Source organism: Phocoena sinus, chromosome 4 (genome assembly GCF_008692025.1).
Source record: "Phocoena sinus isolate mPhoSin1 chromosome 4, mPhoSin1.pri, whole genome shotgun sequence".
Taxonomy (NCBI): domain Eukaryota; kingdom Metazoa; phylum Chordata; class Mammalia; order Artiodactyla; family Phocoenidae; genus Phocoena; species Phocoena sinus.
The window spans coordinates 141,641,269-141,664,177 of NC_045766.1; the positions used below are offsets into that span (position 1 = coordinate 141,641,269).

At 43.6% G+C, this 22,909-nt stretch overlaps 1 protein-coding gene across 1 annotated transcript in view; it reads left to right on the plus strand.

Moving 5' to 3' along the window:
• BACE2 (beta-secretase 2) overlaps positions 1-22,909 on the plus strand; it is a 93,732-nt gene that overhangs the window by 35,613 nt on the left and 35,210 nt on the right. Inside the window, exons 3-6 of the mRNA XM_032631278.1 lie at positions 15,349-15,565; positions 18,823-18,951; positions 20,324-20,458; positions 22,446-22,547. Of these exons, the coding sequence (XP_032487169.1) occupies positions 15,349-15,565; positions 18,823-18,951; positions 20,324-20,458; positions 22,446-22,547 (583 nt within the window). The remainder of the gene's footprint in view (positions 1-15,348; positions 15,566-18,822; positions 18,952-20,323; positions 20,459-22,445; positions 22,548-22,909) is intronic.

Consider the following 22,909-nt stretch of genomic DNA (forward strand, 5'->3'; position numbering starts at 1 on the left):
GGCTTGTGATTGCTTTGTGAAGATTAATATGTGCCCTGAAGTTGTTCCTGTGACCTCAGATGCCTGGAAATTGGGGCAGCGGGTGTGCAGCCAGGGGAAGGAGGTTGACTTTTGATCGCTGGCTGCCCTTTGCCCTTTCCCACTCAAATTGTGGTTTGTCTAAATCCTCTGCCCCAAACAGCCCGCTCCCCTCAACCACTTCATCATGGAACAGAAGTCAGTCCAAACCTCTCATTTTTATTCACGTAGCACAGGAGGTCCAGGAGCCAAGAGACTGGCCCAGGTTCAGGCTTCTAGGACAAGAGGTTCCAAACTTGAGCCCTGGCACCCCCTCTAGAGAGTGAGTGCTTTGTAATGCCCTGAACTGAAATGCAAAGGTAGTGGAACTTATCTTCATATGTAATTCTAAACGCACTGATGCAATATGCAGGAGTTTGGGGGTGCGGGGTAAAAGGAGGGAATTCACAGGAAGATGATGAGTACCTCAATGTGTAAACACCCTGGGTAGGATACACATGAAGTTGGAGGGTGCCTGAGGCTGTGAACATCACCACAGACACACAGCGCCCAGTGCAGACTGACAAATCGGATTAAAATAGACTCAGACACCCAGAGCAGCTTGGTTTGGTGATGTGAATTTCCCAGACTGGTGAAGAATCTTAGTAAAGTTTCCCCCTGAAAATATCACCTTCCTCAATTTACACAGTAGTTGCATTCCTAGAAAACGCAATGTATGTTAAACTATGTAAAAGATGTTTATCCTGGTGGCAAGGCAATCCCAGCTCTATGTTTTTTCCGCTACAAGGCTCTTCCTAGTCTACACATTCACGCAGTTTCCCCACGCCTACTGGGGGCTCTGCCTGCCATAGAGACAGAACAGACATCCCTGAAGCTCAGTTACATCTTTAACAGTTTTCCTCCCCAGAGCAATTTTGTTTTCCATCACGCATCTGTGGACACGTGATACAATACAGCAACAGTACAGCACAGTAAAGCCAAGTTCGGGTCATGTGTGTATCCACTTTATAGATTTAAATGTGTAAATCTAACACCATGGGTGGGTATTTCCTTCCCAGTAGGTAAGTGGCACAGCCAGGGGTCAATAAAGGTCAGAGTGTGCTTTCGACCAGGTTACCCTTTTGCTATGCGGATGCAGTTATGGAAATGTACAAGGGTAAATAATAGTCAACGTTACAAATACTGTGTACAGTGCCATTTAATAAGTGTACAGTATTTAATCGATGGTAGACAACTGGCTGTCTTTCTCATTTGCCTTCGACTTTGTTCATTGTTGTGTTGAACCATGGTTCTCTTTCAGCCTTCAGTGGGACACATCCTTCTAAGCTTCCTGCTAGCCAGTTTGGGGTTCAGGTAGCAGATGGCTTTTGTCTTTCCTACTTAAAGGTGGAGCTCCTCTGGCTCTTTCGCAAACCTGATTTAATGTGAAGACTCCTGGGAACATGCATAGCTCCCATGATGGCTAGGCCTGCCCTCCTGCTAATCCCACAGAAGAATTCAGGGCTCCCTCCCAGCTTTCTGAGCACTCAAGGTTCTCATCTATTTCTCCCTTCTGAGCAAATAAAGAGAGGCGTAGCAGAACCTGCCAACTTTCAGAAGCCCCAGACTCCCCTGCATTGTCAGCTTCATCCCATTGGCACCTCCATCATTCAGACTTCCACCTGCTTTCCTCATTTGCAAGTATTGTTGAAATTTACTTAATACCTTTAAAACATGACCCATTTTGGACCTCTAGCCCTGGTACTGCCTTTCTTTTAAGGAGATCTCTTCTTCAGTAGGGCTATCAGGTTTCTTCCTAACTGAATCAAATGTAAAACATCGCATTTCTGAATTTTAGGCAAGTTCTCTTCCTAAACAGCATCCCTACTAACACGTGTGTTTTGTAGGGTAAATACTTGCTTAAATTTATAGTAACCTTTCTTTCTCTCCTATCCTCTGTTTTTTTCTCCGCGCTTCTCATAGGCTTATGTCAACACAGATTTATTATTATAAAGACATGAACTATAATTTACATAGTAAATTATGTACGATTAATTTGTCTGATGCTTTCAGCTAACTTTAGAGTTGGCCTAAGGTACACCTTCCACCATTGTATTTGATGGAAGCCGAGGGAATGTTCTACGTCCTTTCTCAATTTTTGACAAAGGTTTCTTTTCTGAGATGTAGCTCCCTGCCTTGTGATGTTTCTGTATTTGCTTTGTCCCTCTGATCTCTCTTAGTTATAATAAGGTTTCTGGTTGGGTTTGTTAGCCTCTGATTCAAGTCCCCCAGTCTCTGGATATTCAGGTTTAATGCTTCCTGAAACATGTCCCAGTAATTGGAGATTTGACTTGGGGTACTTTGACAAGATCTCTTTGATTTATGGAATCAGACATCAGGTTACCATTAGTCATTTGTGTAGCTTTGTCCCACCAGAAGCCCTCTTTTCATGTTGGTGAATGTTCCAATGAATTACTATATAGCAAAAAGACTATCGTGTATTTTTTTTAGATGTACTTCTTTTTTAGCGAGTAAAATAGCCTCCAGTCAATTGGCTTCATGAGAGAGTCAAAAGACTCATTCCCCCTGACCTTATACTAATCTTTTCAGGAAATTAAGTCTATTTTCATTAAAAAGCTTCCTCCTCCTATACTCCATCTGGGGTGAAGCCCACAGAGTAACTGTGGCAAGAGAGCAATTTCTTTTCCTCAACTGATGCTTGTAAGTAGTAGAATATGGGATACTAGAAAATTACCAGCTAATTTCCTTAAGGAGGCTGAACTGGAGCCTGGAGACCCAATGCCTCATCTTTCCATGTGCTGATGACAGACATTTTTGCCTGATTATTTAGACAATTTCTTGAGCCTGCCCATTGCTTGCCTGTCCAGGAGAGGTCTTGCCATATTGGAGTCCTGAAGCATTTGCCATGGCCGAGGATGTTGATGACGCTCCAGGATAGACGGAAGTCCCTGGGCTGTCAGTGGCCCCGTTTACTCTGATCTGGTCACTTCCAGACCTTAGAAGAGCAAAAAGGGTATCTGGTCACCTGGTCCAGGCCAGCTATCCCCAAAGGTAGACCCAAAACTCTGAAATATGCGGAAGAGCCCCGGGGAAGTCTCTGGGCAGAGTTTTTCAGGAGATTCAGCATTCCCTGGGTGGGGTGGCTTGCGGGAACCAGAGCCGACCCCAGGATTCAACTCTTTTGAATTCTGCCCTTTCACCTTTTCACTGTATGTTCTCTGGGTTTCTTTAAAATAATAAAATGTTCTGTGGTTCTTTTCTCGTCAGTTCGATTGATTTCACTTTTCAGTCCTGCATTCCCTGAACACTCTTATCAGAGGCAGAATGTCTCCTGAATTTGCTTCAAAGTGATTTTATTGCTATGAGTGGACTTTTTCCTGGCTACTCACATCCTTCATGGATGGCTGTTTCTGTGCACCCAGAATTGATACTGCAAAGAAGCAGTCAATCTGGGGTTCGCTCTCCACATAGTTAATTAATATGCAGAACAGTTGAGAGCCAAAGCATTTTAGTGCCCAAGAGATGGGATGTTACAACATAAAGATGGAGGAATGCACTTTTTTAAAAAGTCTGCTCCTGGAAACTATACATTAATAACCCTCAGAATTGCTTTTGGTTCATCTCTGAGGTTTCTACTCTTTGAGGTTTAGTTCGAGGAGCCCAGTGAATACGAGCTAAGAATTACTTTTTTCTCACATTATCTGGAACTGTGCTTTCTACAAGGGTAGCTACTAGTCACATGTGGCTATTTAAATTTTTTTTAACATCTTTATTGGAGTATAATTGCTTTACATTGTTGTGTTGGTTTCTGCTGTATAACAAAGTGAATCAGCTATACGTATACATATATCCCCATATCTCCTCCCTCTTGCATCTCCCTCCCACCCTCCCTATCCCACCCCCCTAGGTGGTCACAAAGCACCGAGCTGATCTCCCTGGGCCATGCGGCTGCTTCCCACTAGCTATCTATTTTACCTTTGGTAGTGTATATATGTCCATGCCACTCTCTCACTTCGTCCCAGCTTACCCTCCCCCCTCCCCGTGTCCTCAAGTCCATTCTCTACGTCTGCGTCTTTATTCCTGTCCTGCCCCTAGGTTCTTCAGAGCCTTTTTTTTTTTTTAGATTCCATATATATGTGTTAGCATACGGTATTTGTTTTTCTCTTTCTGACTTACTTCACTCTGTATGACAGACTCTAGGTCCATCCACCTCACTACAAATAACTCACTTTTGTTTCTTTTTATGGCTAATAGTCCATTTTATATATGTGCCATATCTTCTTTATCCAGTCATCTGTCAATGGCCACTTAGGTTGCTTCCATGTCCTGGCTATTGTAAATAGTGCTGCAGTGAACATTGTGGTACATGACTCCTTTTGAATTATGGTTTTCTCAGGGTATACGCCCAGTAGTGGGATTGCTGGGTCATATGGTAGTTCTATCTTTAGTTTTTTAAGGAACCTCCATACTGCTCTCCATAGTGGCTGTATCAATTTACATTTCCACCAACAGTGCAAGAGGGTTCCCTTTTCTCCACACCCTCTCCAGCATTTATTGTTTGTAGATTTTTGATGACCATTCTGACTGTTGTGAGGTGATACCTCACTGTAGTTTTCATTTGCATTTCTCTAATGATTAGTGATGTTGCACATCCTTTCCTGTGTTTGTTGGCCATCTGTATGTCTTCTTTGGAGAAATGTCTGTTTAGGTCTTCTGCCCATTTTTGGATTTGGGTTGTTTGTTTTTCTAATATTGAGCTGCATTGAGCTGCTTGTATATTTTGAAAATTAATCCTTTGTCAGTTTCTTTGTTTGCAAATATTTTCTGCCATTCTGAGGGTTGTCTTTTCGTCTTGTTTATGTTTTCCTCTGCTGTGCAAAAGCAGTTAAGTTTCATTAGGTCCCATTTGTTTATTTTTGTTTTTACTTCCATTTCTCTAGGGGGTGAGTTGAAAAGGATCTTGCTGTGATTTATGTCATAGAGTGTTCTGCCTATATTTTCCTCTAAGAGTTTTATAGTGTCTAGCCTTACATTTAGGTCTTCAATCCATTTTGAGTTTATATTTGTGTATGGTGTTAGGCAGTGTTCTAATTTCATTCTTTCACATGTACCTGTCCAGTTTTCCCAGCACCACTTATTGAAGAGGCTGTCTTTTCTCCATTGCCTCCTTTGTCAAAAATAGGTGACCATATGTGCATGGGTTTATCTCTGGGCTTTCTATCCTGTTCCATTGACCTATATTTCAGTTTTTGTGCCAGTACCATACTGTCTTGATTACTGTAGCTTTGTAGTATTGTCTGAAGTCGGGGAGCCTGATTCCTCCAGCTCTGGTTTTCTTTCCCAAGATTGCTTTGGCTATTCGGGGTCTTTTGTGTTTCCATACAAAGTGTGAAATTTTTTGTTCTAGTTCTATGAAAAATGACATTGGTAGTTTGATAGGGATTGCATTGAATCTGTAGATTGCTTTGGGCAGTATAGTCATTTTCACAATGTTGATTTGTCCAATCCAAGAACATGGTATATCTCTCCATCTGTTTGTATCATCTTTAATTTCTTTCATCAGTGTCTTATAATTTTCTGCATACAGGTCTTTTGTCTCCTTAGGTAGGTTTATTCCTAGATATTTTACTCTTTTTGTTGCAGTGGTAAATGGGAGTGTTTCCTTAATTTCTCTTTAGGATTTTTCATCAGTAGTGTATAGGAATGCAAGAGATTTCTGTGCGTTAATTTTGTATCCTGCTACTTTACCAAATTCATTGATTAGCTCTAGTAGTTTTCTGGTAGCATCTTTAGGATTCTCTATGTATAGTATCATGTCATCTGCAAACAGTGACAATTTTACTTCTTTAAATTTATTTATTTTTATTTATTTTTGGCTGCGTTGGGTCTTCATTGCTGCGTGCGGGATTTCTCTAGTTGCAGCGAGCAGGGGCTACTCTTCGTTGCGGTGCGTGGGCTTCTCGTTGTGGTGGCTTCTCTTTGTTGCGGAGCACAGGCTCTAGGCACACGGGCTTCAGTAGTTGCAGCATGTGAGCTTCAGTAGTTGTGGCTCACAGGCTCTAGAGTGCAGGCTCAGTCGTTGTGGCACACGGGCTTAGTTGCTCCACGGCATGTGGCATCTTCCCAGACCAGGGCTTGAACCCATGTCCCCTGCACTGGCAGGCGGATTCTTAACCACTGCGCCACCAGGGAAGACCCTGTTTTACTTCTTATTTTCTGATTTTGATTCCTTTTATTTCCTTTTCTTCTCTGATTGCTGTGACTAAAACTTCCAAAGCTATGTTGAATAATAGTGACGAGAGTGGGCAACCTTGTCTTGTTCCTAATCTTGGAGGAAATGGTTTCAGTTTTTCACCATTGAGAACGATGTTGGCTGTGGTTTTGTCATATATGGACTTTATTATGTTGAGGTAAGTCCCCTCTGTGCCTACTGTCTGAAGAGATTTTATCATAAATGGGTGTTGAATTTTGTTGAAAGCTTTTCTTTTTTTTTTTTTTTTTTTTGTGGTACACGGGCCTCTCACTGTTGTGGCCTCTCCCATTGTGGAGCACAGGCTCCAGACGCGCAGGCTCAGCGGCCATGGCTCACGGGCCCAGGCGCTCCGCGGCATGTGGGATCTTCCAGGACTGGGGCATGAACCCGTGTCCCCTGCATCAGCAGGCGGACTCTCAACCACTGCACCACCAGGGAAGCCCTGTTGAAAGCTTTTTATGCATCTATTGAGATTATTGTATGGTTTTTATCCTTCAGTTTGTTAATATGGTGTATCACATTGATTGATTTGCATATATTGAAGAATCCTTGCATTCCTGGGATAAACCCCACTTGATCATGGTGTATGATCTGTTTAATGTGCTGTTGGATTCTGTTTGCTAACATTTTGTTGAGGATTTTTGCATATATGTTCATCAGAGATATTGGCCTGTACTTTTCTTTTTTTGTGACATATCTGGTTTTGGTATCAAGGTGGACTCGTAGAATGAGTTTGGGAGTGTTCCTCCCTCTGCTATATTTCGGAAGAGTTTGAGAAGGATACGTGTTAGCTCTTCTCTAAATGTTTGATAGATTTTGCCTGTTAAGCCATCTGGTCCTGGGCTTTTGTTTGTTGGAAGATTTTTAATCACAGTCTCAATTTCAGTGCTTGTGATTGGTCTGTTTATATTTTCTATTTCTTCCTGGTTCAGTCTGGGAAGGTTGTGCTTTTCTAACAATTTGTCCATTTCTTCCAGGTTGTCCATTTTATTGGCATAGAGTTGCTTGTAGTAATCTCTCATGATCCTTTGTATTTCTGTAGTTTCAGTTGTTACTTCTCCTTTTTCATTTCTAATTCTATTGATTTGAGTCTTCGCCCATTTTTTCTTGATGAGCCTTGCTAATGGTTTATCAATTTTGTTTATCTTCTCAAAGAACCAGCTTTTGGTTTTACTGATCTTTGCTATTGTTTCCTTCACTTCTTTTTCATTTATTTCTGATCTGATCTTTATGATTTCTTTCCTTCTGCTAACTTTGAGGTTTTTTTGTTCTTCATTCTCTAATTGCTTTAGGTGTAAGGTTTGGTTGTTTATGCAAGGTTTTTCTTGTTTCTTAAGGTAGGATTGTATTGCTATAAACTTCCCTCTTAGATCAGCTTTTGCTGCATCCCATAGGTTTTGGGCTGTTGTGTTTTCATTGTCATTTGTTTCTAGGAATTTTTTAATTTCTTCAGTGATCTCTTGGTTATTTAGTAGTGTACTGTTTAGCCTCCATGTGTTTGTGTTTTTTACAGTTTTTTTTCCTGTAATTGATATCTAGTTTCATAGTGTTGTGGTTGGAAAAGATACTTGATATGATTTGTTTTCTTAAATTTACCAAGGCTTGATTTGTGACCCAAGATATGATCTATCCTGGAGAATGTTCCATGAGGACTTGAGAAGAAAGTGCATTCTGTTGTTTTTGGATGGAATGTCCTATAAATCTCAATTAAGTCAATTTTGTCTGATGTGTCATTTAAAACTTGTGTTTCCTTATTTATTTTCATTTTGGATGATCTGTCCATTGGTGAAAGTGGGGTGTTAAAGTCCCCTACTGTGATTGTGTTACTGTTGATTTCCCCTTTTATGGCTGTTAGTATTTGCCTTATGTATTGAGGTGCTCCTATGTTGGGTGCATAAATATTTACAATTGTTATATCTTCTTCTTGGATTGATCCCTTGATCATTATGTAGTGTCTTTCTTTGTCTCTTGTAATAGTCTTTATTTTAAAGTCTATTTTGTCTGATAGGAGAATTGCTACTGCAGCTTTCTTTTGATTTCCATGTGCATAGAATATCTTTTTCCATCCCCTCACTTCCAGTCTGTATGTGTCCATAGGTCTGAAGTGGGTCTCTTGTAGACAGCATATATATGGGTCTTGTTTTTGTATCCATTCAGCCAGTTTATGTCTTTTGGTTGGAGCATTTCATCCATTTACATTTAAGGTAGTTATCAATATGTATGTTGCTAGTACCATTTTCTTAATTGTTTTGGGTTTGTTTTTTTGTAAGTCTTTTCCTTCTCTTGTGTTTCCTGCCTAGAGAAATGCCTTTAGCATTTGGTGTAAAGCTACTTGGCAGTGCTGAATTCTCTTAACTTTTGCTTGTCTGTAAAGGTTTTAATTTCCCTGTCGAATCTGAATGAGATCCTTGCTGCGTAGAGTAATCTTGTTTTTTCCCTTTCATCACTTGAAATATGTCCTGACACTCCCTTCTGGCTTGCAGAGTTTCTGCTGAAAGATCAGCTGTTAACCTTATGGGGATTCCAGTGTATGTTATTTGTTACTTTTCCCTTGCTGCTTTTAATATTTTTTCTTTGTATTTAATTTTTGATAGTTTGATTAATATGTGTCTTGGCGTGTTTCTCCTTGGATTTATCCTGTATGGGACTCTCTGCTCTTCCTGGACTTGCTTGACTATTTCCTTTCTCATGTTAGGGAAATTTTCAATTATAGTCTCTTCAAATATTTTCTCAGACCCTTTCTTTTTCTCTTCTTGTTCGGGGACCCCTATAATTTGAATGTTGGTGTGTTTAATGTTGTCCTTGAGGTCTCTGAGACTGTCCTCAATTCTTTTCATTCTTTTTCTTTATTCTGCTCTGCAGTAGTTATTTTTACTATTTTACCTTCCAGGTCACTTTTCTGTTCTTCTGCCTCATTTATTCTGCTATTGATTCCTTCTAGAGAATTTTTAATTTCATTTATTGTGTTGTTCATCATTGTTTGTTTGCTCTTTAGTTCTTCTAGGTCCTTGTTAAATGTTTCTTGTATTTTCTCCATTCTATTTCCACAATTTTGGATCATCTTTACTATCATTACTCTGAATTCTTTTTCAGGTAGACTGCCTAGTTCCTCTTCATTTGTTTGGTGTGGTGGGTTTTTACTTTGCTCCTTCATCTGCTGTGTGTTTCTCTGTCTTCTCATTTTTCTTAACTTACTGTGTTTGGGGTCTCCTTTGTGCAGGCTGCAGGTTCATAGTTCGTGTTGTTTTTGGTGTCTGTCCCCAGTGGCTAAAGTTGGTTTAGTGGGTTGTGTAGGCTTCCTGGTGGAGGGGACTAGTGCCTGTGTTCTGGTGGATGAGGCTGGATCTTGTCTTTCTGGTGGGTAGGACCGTGTCCAGTGGCGTGTTTTGTGGTGTCTGTGAAATTATTATGATTTTAGGCAGCCTTTCTGCTAATGGGTGGGGTTGTCCTCCGGTCTTGCTAGTTGTTTGGCATGGGGTGTACAGCATTGGAGCTTGCTGGTCGTTGAGTGGAGTTGGGTCTTAGCATTGAGACGGGGATCTCTGGTAGAGCTCTCGCTGATTGATATTACGTGGGGCTGGGAGGTCTCTGGTGGCCCAATGTCCTGAACTCAGCTCTTCTACCTCAGAGGCTCAGGCCTGACACCCGGCTGGAGCACCAAGACCCTGTCAGCCACATGGCTCAGAAGAGAAGGGAGAAAAAAAAAGAAAGACAAAAAAAAGATAAAATAAAATAGTTACTAAAATAAAATGTTTTAATAATATATTAAAATAAAAAATAAAAAATTAATTTAAAAAGGAAAAGAAAGAGAGCAACCAAACCAATAAAGGAATCCACCAATGATAACAAGCACTAAAAAATAAACTAAGATAAACATAAAACCAGAAACAAATTAGATGCAGAAAGCAAACCCCAAGTCTACAGTTGCTCCTAAAGTCCACCTCCTCAATTTGGGCTGATTCCTTGTCTATTCATGTATTCCACAGATGCAGGTACATCACATTGGTTGTGGAGCTTTAATCCACTGCTCCTGAGGCTGCTGGGAGATATTTCCCTTTCTCTTCTTTGTTCTCACAGCTCCCAGGGCTCAGCTTTGGATTTGGCCCCGCCTCTGCGTATAGGTCGCCAGAGGGCGTCTGTTTTTCCGCTCAGACAGGACGGGGTTAAAGGAGCCGCTGATTCAGGGGCTCTGGCTCACTCAGGCCGGGGGGAGGGAGGGACACGGATGCGGGGCAGGCCTGTGGCGGTAGAGGCCGGCGTGACGTTGCACCAGCCTGAGGCGCGCCGTGCGTTCTCCTGGAGAAGTTGTCCCTGGATCCCGGGACCCTGACCGTGGCGGGCTGCACAGGCTCCCTGGAAAGGGGCGTGTGGAGAGTGACCTGTGCTTGCACACAGGCTTCTTGGTGGTGGCAGCAGTGGCCTTAGCGTCTCATGCCAGTCTCTGGGGTCCGCGCTTTTAGCCGCGGCTCGCGCCCGTCTCTGGAGCTCCTTTAAGCAGTGCTCTTAATCCCTTCTCCTCATGCACCAGGAAACAAAGAGGCAAGGAAAAGTCTCTTGCCTCTTCGGCAGCTCCAGACTTTTCCCTGGACTCCCTCCCGGCCAGCCGTGGTGCACTAACCCCCTGCAGGCTGTGTTCACACCGCCAACCCCAGTCCTCTCCCTCTGCTCCAACCGAAGCCCGAGCCTCAGCTCCCAGCTCCGCCCACCCCAGCGGGTGAGCAGACAAGCCTCTCGGGCTGGTGAGTGCCGGTCGGCACCGATCCTCTGTGCGGGAATCTCTCCGCTTTGCCCTCCGCACCTGTGTGGCTGTGCTCTCTTCCGCGGCTCCGAAGCTTCCCCGCTCCGCCACCCGCAGTCTCCACCCGCGAAGGGGCTCCTAGTGTGTGGAAACCTTTCCTCCTTCACGGCTCCCTCCCACTGGTGCAGGTCCCGTCCCTATCCTTCTGTCTCTGTGTTTTCTTTTTTCTTTTGCCCTACCCAGGTATGTGGGGATTTCTTGCGTTTTGGGAGGTCTGAGGTCTTCTGCCCACGTTCAGTAGGTGTTCTGTAGGAGTTGTTCCACATGTAGATGTAGTTCTGATGTATCTGTGGGGAGGAAGGCGATCTCCACGTCTTACTCCTTCACCATCTTGAAGGTCCTTGTGGCTATTTAAATTTAAATTAATTAATGTTAAATAAAGAGTCGTTCTTTAGTCAAACTGTCCAGACGGTCCCGTATCATGGTTTGACTTATGATTTTTCAACTTGACCATGGTGCAAAAGCAATGCACGTTCAGTAGAAACTGTACTTTGAATTCTGAATTTTGATCTTCTCCCAAGCTAGCAATATGCTGGACGATCCTCTCTTGTGATGCTGGTCAGCGGCAGCCATAGCTCCCTGTCAGCCACACAGTCATGAAGGTAAACAGCTACACACTGATAACCATGCTGGACCCAGACAACCACTCTGTTTTTCACTTTCAGTATAATATTCAATAACTTACAGGAGATATTCAATATTTTATTATAAAATAGGCTTTGTGTTGGATGGTTTTGCCCAACTGTAGGCTAATGTAAGTGTTCTGAGAATGGCTAAGGTAAGCTAGGCTAAGCTAGGGTGTTCAGTAGGTTAGGTATATCAAATGCATTTTCAACTTAATGATGACTTCAACTTACAAGGGTTTATCAGGATGTAACCCCATCATATGTTGAGGAAGATCTACAGTCACATTTCAGGTGCTCTGTAGCCACCTGTGGCTACTATATTGGAAGCATAGATAGAGAATATTTCTGTCATTGCAGACGTTCTATTGGACAGTCCTGGTCCAGAACACAGAAGAGCTCCATCTTTTAGAAACCTAGAAGGTTCCTCCCCTCCCTGGATCATTTTAACCAAATCTTACCCAAGACTTGCCTCTTTTCCTGGAGGTTGTTGGACTTCAGAATGAGACAGTTTTGGATATTCAGAAAGAGTATCACTATAGGAACATTTTCTAGAAAAAAATATCTTACATTTTCTAATAGCAGTCCATAGATTGAATAAAGGTAGCAAGTGATTAGATAATTATAATAATAGCAGCTATGTTTGTTGTGTACCTGCTGTGTTCCAGGGTTTTATTCTGAATCGTTTACAGTATTAACTCTCTTAATATTAACCCCATGAGGTATGGTACTGTACTTGTCCCGACTTTTTAGTTGAGGAAACCGAGGTACAGAGAAGTTAATTAACTTGACTTAGGGTCACACATGGCTCCTAAGTGGTTGAAGTACTATTTGGCTGCAGGCAATGTAACTCCAGCTGCCTCTCATCTCTCTGTAAATGGCACCGAAACATCCAGAATGTTCGCCCATGAGGGAAATAGCAAGCTGGTCAGTACACTGCAGAGGACGTGCTACTTAGATGGTCAGCCTGGTCCATCTTATCAGTAACATTGGCAGATTCTAATGAGTTTTCTGTAGTCTGGACAGAGTAAAAATTAAAAAAAAAACTTCTCCAGAGGAAGTCATGGTACTATAGAATATTTGGGGAGATAATAATCTTCTAGATCAGGAGTTGGCAAACTAGGGCTGACAGGCCACATCCAACCTGCTGCCTGTTTTTGTAAATAAAGTTTTATTGGAACACAGACACACGTTTGTTTATCTGTCGTACGTGGCTGCTTCTTCACTAGCAGAGTGGAGTAGTAACAGAAATCATGTGACCCACAAAACCTGAAAGATTTGTTTTCTGGCCCTTTACAGAAAAAGTTTGCCAACCCTGTGCTAGATCACATTCTCTAAGCCTTTCAAAATAGTTAGCCTCTTCCATTAGCAGTAGTGTTTTGCAGTCAAAGGCTCTACCACTGATCTATACCCCCAGCAGTAGTGCAGTTTTAAACTTATGGAATGACCCCAAATTGTCAAAAGGGACTGACAATTTAGTATTTTAATTGCTTTTCATCCTAAACGTGTGCAGTCCCTGCTGTGTGCCAGGCATCGTCACTGAATTGATGCTGGCACTAAAACTTGGCACTAAAACACCAACCCTCAAGTGCCTGCATTTCAATGACCTGACTACGCGCTTTATATGTGTAATTTCTGATGGGTCCCTTAGAGCTCCATGTGCCCGGGGTGCATCCACACTTACTTTTCGGTCTGTGCCTGCCCTTGTCTAAGACATCTGGACATAAAATGTTCACTTAATGCTGCTCTCTTTTTAAGATCGTGGTGGAGTTAGCTAAAGTAGTCAGAAAATGTTAAAATTAAATATTCTTCATATTTCATATCCCATTATGAAGTTAGAATAAATTAAATTTCTCCAAAATGTGTCTGCCAGACATTTTAAAAATAACCTATTTTCCCTGATTATAAAAAGTTATATATGCAGAAAATATGGAAGGATCTAACCACAAGAATGAGAGTTTCCCCTACAAAACCCCACCACCCAGAGGTAGCACTGCTAATATCGGAGTGTATTAAATTTTTTTGAAGAAGATTCTGCCACATATACAAATGTTTCTTTTACCTTATTTTTTTACTGTGTCATTGAAAATGTCTTACTCAACAGCATTTTTCAGAGCTATTTAATATTCCATCATATGGATGTACCATAATTTACTAAACTATTTCCTTTTTACTGCACATTTAGGTTGTTTCCAACTGTTTGCTGTTATAAGTAAAACATAATGACTGTCTTTGTTCATGAATCTCTGTTTGCGTCATGGGTGTTTTTCTTAGAATCAGATTCTCAGAAGTACAATTACTGAATTAAAGACTGTTACCATTTTTAAAGCTTATATGAGATGTATCGAAAAAAGGTCATATCATCCCTGACTTAACTTTCTCCCTGACTCCCAAAAAGACCGTATAATCCATACAGCAAATTCATATAATCCTATAGCAAACACTTAGTAACATGTATTAATGTTCAGAGATTTAGTATTAAAACAAAATGAAATGAAAACTGCAGACAAACAGGAACACTTTACAAGGATATGTTTGGTGATTTGACACTTCTCTTAGGAATCTGATCATTTTCCTAGGGGAAGCCTGGTTTGAATGCCCAGATATTTGCTCAGAGATGCCCCTTGGGTTCCTGCCTATAGTCAACAGAGTTTTCAAGCTCAGTTAGGTATAAGAATGACCTCACAGGATTGGACACCCCAGGCCCTTGACACCTACTGTTCTCTCTCCAGGATGCCCCTCCCCAGAGAGCCCTGTGGCTTGTTGTCTTCAGGCAGGTCTTACCCAAATGTCCTCTTTCAGAGAGGCCTCAGTGACCACCCTCCCCTCACCCTGCCCTCTTCTCTGGGTAACTCATCACTCTATCATCGCCTGGAATTCTAGGGGTTCATTTGTTTACTGCCTGTCTCTGAAATCCCGAGAGCAGGATTTCCATCTACCCCACCCATTGTCTGGTCTTGTTCATGTTATTCTGTTTCAGTAACTCTTACCCTTAGGGGTTGTGGGGTTGTCACAGTGACTTGTGTCACAGTGACTTGTCATCAGCATCCTCCTTCATGTTTTGATATGAGTATAATCAGCTTGGGGCACAGGGACGACCTTGAGAAGGAACTTGTGACACCAGGAGGTCGTGCGGGCCCTGAGGCGGGACAGCCCTGGTACTGGGGGTGTGTGGCTTGATCTTTATTCATCACGTTGGCTGTTTGTATGAATCTGAACCCCAGGCCACAAGCTGGTGGCCCCTCTTTCTGGGCTGCCAGCCCCTCCCTTTGTCACAGAGCAGCAGTGCAGGGTTCCCGCAGAGCCAGAGGACCAGGCAGCCCACATCCAGTTGTGGCATCCCAGGCCAATGCACTTAAGTACAACACCTGGCTTACGGGGCAGGACTTGGGCGGAGGGAAGAGTTAAATTCGGGGCTACACGTTGACCCCAGCGCTCCCTTACACGTGGTGCAGAAGACGCCATTACCCAAATGTTAGCGATTATTTTTTATGGGAAACGTCATCTTGTCAGCGTGAGGAGTCTTAATTATGAAGAATTGCTTACGCAGACCTTCTGGGCGTAGGGCCGCTGTCTTTGCAGCCATGATCGCCATGTGGTCAGAACAGGGACAGGTGGACGAGATACAGGACACGCTGCCTCTTCTCTTTTTCCAGGTCCAGCACCTACCGCCCCAAGGGCTTTGATGTCACCGTGAAGTACACGCAAGGGAGTTGGACTGGCTTCGTTGGGGAGGACGTTGTCACCATCCCAAAAGGCTTCAACAGTTCTTTTCTGGTCAACATTGCCACCATCTTTGAGTCAGAGAATTTCTTTTTGCCTGGGATTAAATGGAATGGGATACTTGGACTGGCTTATGCTACCCTGGCCAAGGTAAGAATCATGGGTGGATCTAAGGAAATCAAGTGATGGGACAAGATTCTGAAGCCAGACATTGGAGGGGCCAACAGTTGGGTCCAGCCGTCCAAGACAGTCAGTGAGAATCACATGGTTGAAAGATCAGTGTTCGCACAATTGAGGTTACCTCTAAGCATTTTTAAAATCTAAGATGAATGGTGACATTCTTTGAACCTTCCTACAAGGTACACTCATAGCATCACTTTTTTCATTTGCCTTTCGTTTATTTTACTTGTATAGTTGACAGGTGTTAACAGAAGCTGAGTCAGTTTGATTATGGTGTTTGTTTAGGGGTTTTTATTTGGGCAGGATTAAGAGTAAGCACATTTATTAAATTCATACATTCACATAAAGACGTGACACTGGAACCTCGGCAGGAAGAGGTGTCCCACCAGGCAGAGAGAGCATCGTACTGCCTTCCCCTCACTCTGTAGTGGGAGCACAGACAGCCTGCAAGCACACCCTGGGGATCGCCAGCCACTGGAATTAGCGATGCAGTGAGGAGAGATGGTGGGACCCTTGCTCTCTTCAGCGTCAGAACCTTCACAAAACAGGGAAAGCCAGGATTGAATGTTCTCCAGTTATCTGTCCTTGATCCCACCCAGAGGACGTGTGTTCATGAGCAGGATGGGTGAGGTGGGCTGGGAAATGTCCACCCGGAAGGGATGCCAGGGGCAGGCGGATCTGACACCTGTGCGTCCCCGGGGCTCCGGGAGACCAGGGCAGGTTAGCATACACTTGAGGAGAGGTTGCCCCTCCTGGCCTGTAAACGGGCACCCCGGCGCGGCCTCTCCTTGTTCAGAGTTAGGCTTCGAGCCAGAGCTAAGTGTGGAACAAAGGATCATGGGTGCAGAAAGGCCTGTTTTCTCTCCATAAGGACATTTGTTCCAGCACAAGTTTACGAGCGAGCGATGCAGGGCAGCGATGTGAGGGCGTGGAGATGGTCCAGTAGGCAGGGGCCGTTTCCCAACACTGTGGCTTCTCAAGGACAAAAAATAGCCCGTGAAGCCCTAGGCTGAGACCATTGCAAGGTGTCTGAGACCTCCCCATGAGGCAGACTTTGTAGGCCCCTGCTATCCCCATTTTAGAGATGTGTGGACTGAGGGTCAGAGAGGTTTACCCCTTGCCTAGGGCTGTCAGAGCACAGAGCCCCCTCTACGGAGCCCCGATGGCTTCTGGAGCCGTTTTTTTTTTGCTCAGCACTGTAGGAAAAGCTTAATATGAGTTCCCAAACTTGTAGCAACTTACATTCCTAAATACTGTTCACAGACGATGTGACCTCAGGCAAAATGTTTCATCTTCTTGTGACTCTGAAAATAAAAGATGTATGATCGATTTGATGCTGGTTATTTAGAGGATGGTAGCATAAAGCTAAATTATCTGGAATTAATAATATGTCAAACTTCCTTGAGAATAGACTGCTTTGGGGTTCTTTTGGGTGTCCAGACTCCCCACATGACTTTTTATCTTTTCATCTATGAAATTCCAAGATTGCCAACAATTGTCTTCACTTCCCTAGGTTTGGGGAGACAGTAACAGGATTTGTAGGAAGTGGAGCACGGCTAGAGACAGGACTGGCAGGGCGGTCTGGGTTGGCGGCCCAAAGGTGTTTCTGAAATAGGTTCCCCGAGCACCCAGTGGGGTCACAGTGTGTGGTGGCCCCCGGCCGATGCCAGGTGCTTCTCATCAAGGATGTGGTCAGAACCACCTGTGGGGTCTCTCACACTACAGTTGCCTGCATCCAGCAGCATCCCTGCTGAATCAGGTTCTCTTGGGCTGGTCCTGGGCAGCTGTGTGCTTTTAAACCTTAAAGGATCCCAAGTCCTACTGAAGAATGACCTGACAGAATAATAATAGATCCTATCCCGTGTACCAGGCACTATTCCAAGCACTCTGTGTGAACTGACCCATTTAAGCCCCAGAAGAGCTCTGGGATGCGACTATGATCCCCATTTTACAGATAAGGAAACAAAGGGACAAGTCACACGGTTAGCAGGTGGGCGGTGGAGCCAGGATTCAATTCCGGGCAGTGTTTTATCTCATCGCCTCTCAAGAAGGTGGACGCTGACTGGGTCATCACCAGACCCAGCCCGTTTCAAAAGGGGGCTTTGTCTCATTCCTTGACCCAAACACAAAGTATTTAGACAAGGTTACATACAGAGATTGTACTGAATTCTGCAAGAGAGTCCACAGCGGCTGGGAAAGAAGCAGATAGGAGGCCAAATACAAATGAACTAAAGAAATGGAAAGGTTTCTGTCTGTCTGGCAACACTCCTCTCACTCCCTCTAGAATTAGAGTTTCAGTTCTTACAGATTATAAATAATCCTTCCTTATATTAACCGTAGATGCTCAGAAGATGTCAAGAGCATCTATGCTGCTACAGTTGTTTTCATCAAGAACTAGCCATTCGTAGTCACCAACTCTAATCTCTCTCCCAGTTGTCAAAGCCAAAATCGAAACATAGGTCTATGACCTTCCTTCCTGACCACAAGCACCTGTGACCCACCCCCAGCTAAGACCTGCTCACAGACCATCCCTCCTTTTCAGTCCTGGAGAAATACAGCTGGTCTCTGAAGGTGTGGTTGCATGTAACAGAAGCACAGAGGACATTATTGACATATGGCAATGGGGAATAATGAGCTTTTAAACTGCAGGAGAATAGCATCGTTCCTTTCCCGGTTGCCAGAGTTCAGTAGACAGCCGGCAGAGCTAAGCCGCCTCCCAGGGTCCGGGATCTGGGAGGTGACCTGTCCTCATGAAGCAGGCACCTGTCATTTGCATGATGGGCGACTACAGCTGAAACGGGTGAATAAAAACTTTTTCTGAAGCTGTAAAGGCAGCTCCTGGAGACACTGTTCTCTCCTTACTCTGAACTGTCTAAGATTAGAATCCACCACCTACCTGGGTAACCCACTTCCACATCTTCTCACGCCTGCCTCACAAGGCAGTCAGGATGGTAAATGGGGCAGCCTCTTAACAGCTTCCGGAAATACTATCTTATTTTTCCAACAGAGGCGCCATCCCAAAAGGAAAAATACCAAGTCTTAGGGAGTTCTGTTGGAGGTTTCTGAATCAGTGTACTTAATCATAAGCTCGTTTATTCCTTAGCCTTGAAAATATTAAATATAAAGAAATGCCATGTCGTATACAATGCCTGGTGCCTGCGTGGGGTCACTCCTTGTCTACACTGCGAGTCCTGAAGCAGCTATGCTCTTTCCCAACCCTCCTGCAGCCATCAAGTTCTCTGGAGACATTCTTTGATTCCCTCGTGGCACAAGCAAAGATCCCCAATGTTTTCTCCATGCAGATGTGTGGGGCTGGATTGCCAGTCGCTGGATCTGGTACCAACGGAGGTAGTCTTGTGGGTATCTTTTCATTTTAAAGGGGAAACATCAGAGATCAGTGGGGCTGCTCTCTCTGCTTTATTAAGACCCTGATAGAAATATTAGACTTGTAGGCATACATAGGTACTGTCAAATATTAATAATCCTTGTTTGAGAGCCCTTAAAAATGGATAGAACTAGCTATTATTTTTATCTTTCCTAATCATCCTGCCATCTCATAAGATGATTCTCATTGCTTCCTCAAATTCCTTTATTTTTTTTATTCCCATACTTTTTTTTTTTCCCCAATTGGGATATAGTTGTCTTGCACTGTTGAGTTAGTCAGATTCCTTTAAAGCTTTTTAAAAAAAATGTTCCTTTGAAAGGTAACTGTTTTGGTTGGGTGTGGCAGGGGCACATGAGGACCAGTGGGGTGGGGTGGCAGGTGGGCCTTGCTCTGGGGAGGGGAATCAAAGGGAGAGGACTGATTTCATAAATTTGGTGGGGAGATGGGGAAAACTGTACATCCTTTCTCTCGCTCTGAACACACACACACACACACAGACCCACACATATACACACATGCACACATATACACAGCTATACACACATACATACTTACGTACACACACTTATATACACACGCATACACACACATGCACGTACACAGCACACACATAGTGAAGCAGAACCAACACTGTGAACATATGCCATAACCCAAGTGTCCCTTTGATGGGCCCTGCACCCAGAGGTCTAAAGTAGGAGGTGATGGGGAGAATGTACATGAAGGGGCCCCCTCAGGGTGGGTGATGTTGACCCCTTTGCTTTCCATCTATGAGAAGCAGGCTCATCTACTTTGATTGCTAACAATACACCTGCTCTCAGCACCTTTTTTATCACCTTTTCAGGGGAGCGGGTAGCCTCGTTTTGTGGGATGATGCTATACAGATGTGCAAAATGAAGTTTTGGTTAGGGAAGCTCTTTTGTTCTGCTTTCCATGCAAATGTGCGGGGCAGGAAGTCATCCTCTGTCTTCTGAGGAACTAAATTTTTGTCAGTCTGTATGGTTTACAATTTAATTGCATGTCTTTGCCAGTGGCCAGGGTCGGGGGCCGGAGGGGTGGGGATCTCAGTATCATGGAGCTGGAACTGTATGTACTAACTTTAGATAAGGGAAACCATCAAAGCATCCTGATTAGACTAGGGTACAAAAGTCTTTGATCTTTGGATACATGGCCCCAGAATGTTCCCTGTTTAATTTTCAGGTGTATGTATTTATTTATAACATCCCAATAACTTGAAAGTACTAATTCTAGTGAAGTTTTGCCTTATAACAACATGCTTCTCTGTGTAACTTGTTACATGCCTGTATATTTTTTTCTCTTATACCTGTAAATATCTTCCATCCCAGGTCCTGGGTGGAATTGAACCAACCTTGTACAAAGGAGACATCTGGTATACCCCTATTAAGGAGGAGTGGTATTACCAGATAGAAATTCTGAAATTGGAAATCGGAGGTCAGAGCCTTAACCTGGACTGCAGAGAGGTATTTCCGCTCTGTGTCTACCTGTCTGTGTGTGCCTGGATCACTTAAATATTACAGCTGGGACCTGAATGTGAACTCAGAGGGTACATTACATTGTGAGATAAATCAAAAGTTCATGACGTTAAAAGTTACAGGGCCTTTTTGTAGATGATTTTATACCAATGATCCGCCCCCAAAAAACATTGCTTCCTTTCAACTGCTTCTCTTAATAGAGAGGAATTAGCCTGAAATGGTGAGTGAAGAGAACTGTCCAGAACCATATCATCTTGGCCTGATGGTCCCTGATCTCGGTTCAGGACAACGAGAAGTGAGCAGGGTTTTATCAGTGTAAAGTGGGACTAAAAGATAAGCAAAATGAAACCAAAAGTAAATCAGCTTTATCCTCCATTCACAGCTAACCCCCCTCCCCCCCCCCCCAGTATACAGTTCTCACTTGAAGAAACATGTGCTCTAAAGATGTGTATGGCTTTTGATGGTGCTCAAAGGAGGCACATGTGCAGAGCTGGGAAACCACATCTCTCGTTAACCTCATTCACACCCTCTCGCTGTAGTTTGGCTTGTTTGTGGCACATAATGACGTGATTATGAGGATCTAAGGGAGACCCGGTCCTCTACAATATTTTTAGAATGGTTTACAAAAACCACCAGCATTTCAGCAGCATTCCTTGTACTCTTACCTGTCATCACTGCCTTTCAGTTTAACCATCACATTGTACCATAAGTTCTCATATACACAGATGCCTCTGAAAAAACAAGTCAAAGCTTGATAAAGGGATGGTCCATTCCATTGGGGTGGTGTTTCAGTCCTAAGTCCACAAATCTGTTTATTGTCAAGAGGCAGTTACTTGCCATTGAAAAGTCCAATGATAGAATCAGGTGGGAGGGCCTAAAATAAAGCACAGACTCCGCGCGTGTGTGTGTGCGCGTGTGTGTATGTGTTTGTGTGTGAGTGTGTGTTGGAGAGTGTAAGCATTTATTTGGAGGTTTGATTCTCATATTCCTGGTTCTTTTCTGCCCCCCACAATCAGCCAAGCTTGCCACATAGAGCAAACAACAAAACCCAGAACGTCCCACCGCCCAGCATTTCAGTGTGTGAGCTTTTCTTACACATACGAGCGTGAACAAACTAGATTATATTTCAATTAACTTTGTTTCTAAACTGAAATTCATTTTACATTTGAAAAAATATGAGTCAGTTGCTGTATTTCAATTTCTCAAAATTCTTCACTCCTCCCACCTGCTACCTAAACAAATCCTTATTTCCTTTTGACCTGCTTGGTGTATTTGGTCATACGACTCATGGATTTGCCATAGAAGCAGGAGGATTAAGTTGCCCACGACTCATTCCATTCCTGGGCAGCCTTGCTCATACAGTTATGTCCCTAGAGGTTGGGTGACTACTCTGGTCTTGGCCCACTGACCTGCATTCTTCCCACTCGGCCACATAAAGAGTGACAGAGGCGGGGTCAGGGCTGGGAATGCCTCTGTGTGTGTGAGATTCTCTCGCTGAAGGTGGCTTTGGTTCCATTCTAAATGCAAATATGGGGTGTCTACTGAAAAACTGTCCTTCCCCCTCCTTCTCCACTAGCAGGGTAATAGAGAGTTGAGTTTTCATGATCTGTATAAATGACATTTAATGTATCATTTCAACCTCTAAAGACAAATGGGTCTTCCCTCTTTGGGGGATCCCTGACGGAATCTGGCCACTGCTGAGTAAGAGAAAAGCCCTGCCTTCGGCTGTTGATTTCGGTCAATGTCACTGCCCTTTCCTGGCCTCGGTTTCTTTATCTATAATGAGAACATTGGGCAAGGAAGTTCTCAGTTCCCAAGTTCTGAGAAGATGAAATGAATTGTAGCCCCCAAGGAGGTACCGTGACTGCCGAATGTGTGTATCACAGATCCACGGTGACGGTGGGCTGGAGCCGTGCACTGATGCGGGTGCCCTGTCGCTCATGAGCCCTCTCCCCACCCCCTCTCCCCGTTCTAGTATAACGCGGACAAGGCCATCGTGGACAGTGGCACCACACTGCTGCGCTTGCCCCAGAAGGTGTTTGACGCCGTGGTGGAGGCAGTGGCCCGCACGTCTCTGGTGAGTACTCGGGATGAATCTCAGAGGTCACACCAGGTCATGACCGCATGCTGGGGAATACCGCCACGTAGTCTAAGAGTCTCCGTGTGAGGATTTTGAGGTGGTTTTATTTTAATGATTACTTATTAAGTTCACAGTCTTATTCTTTGATATTAACCAGCAAATAATTCCTTCACTTTAACCTCAGAGAACTTGGATCTGAAGGGGTAGTGCTTTTTAGTATTTCAAATAACATTGCAGTTAGCATAGTACTTTTTTAATCTAAGGGGGAAAAGAACCAGTTGGTAATATACTATAGTAAAGTAAGTAGTAAACCAGGAATATGTTTGTAGCCTTTAAAACAAACCAAAAATTGTACTCCT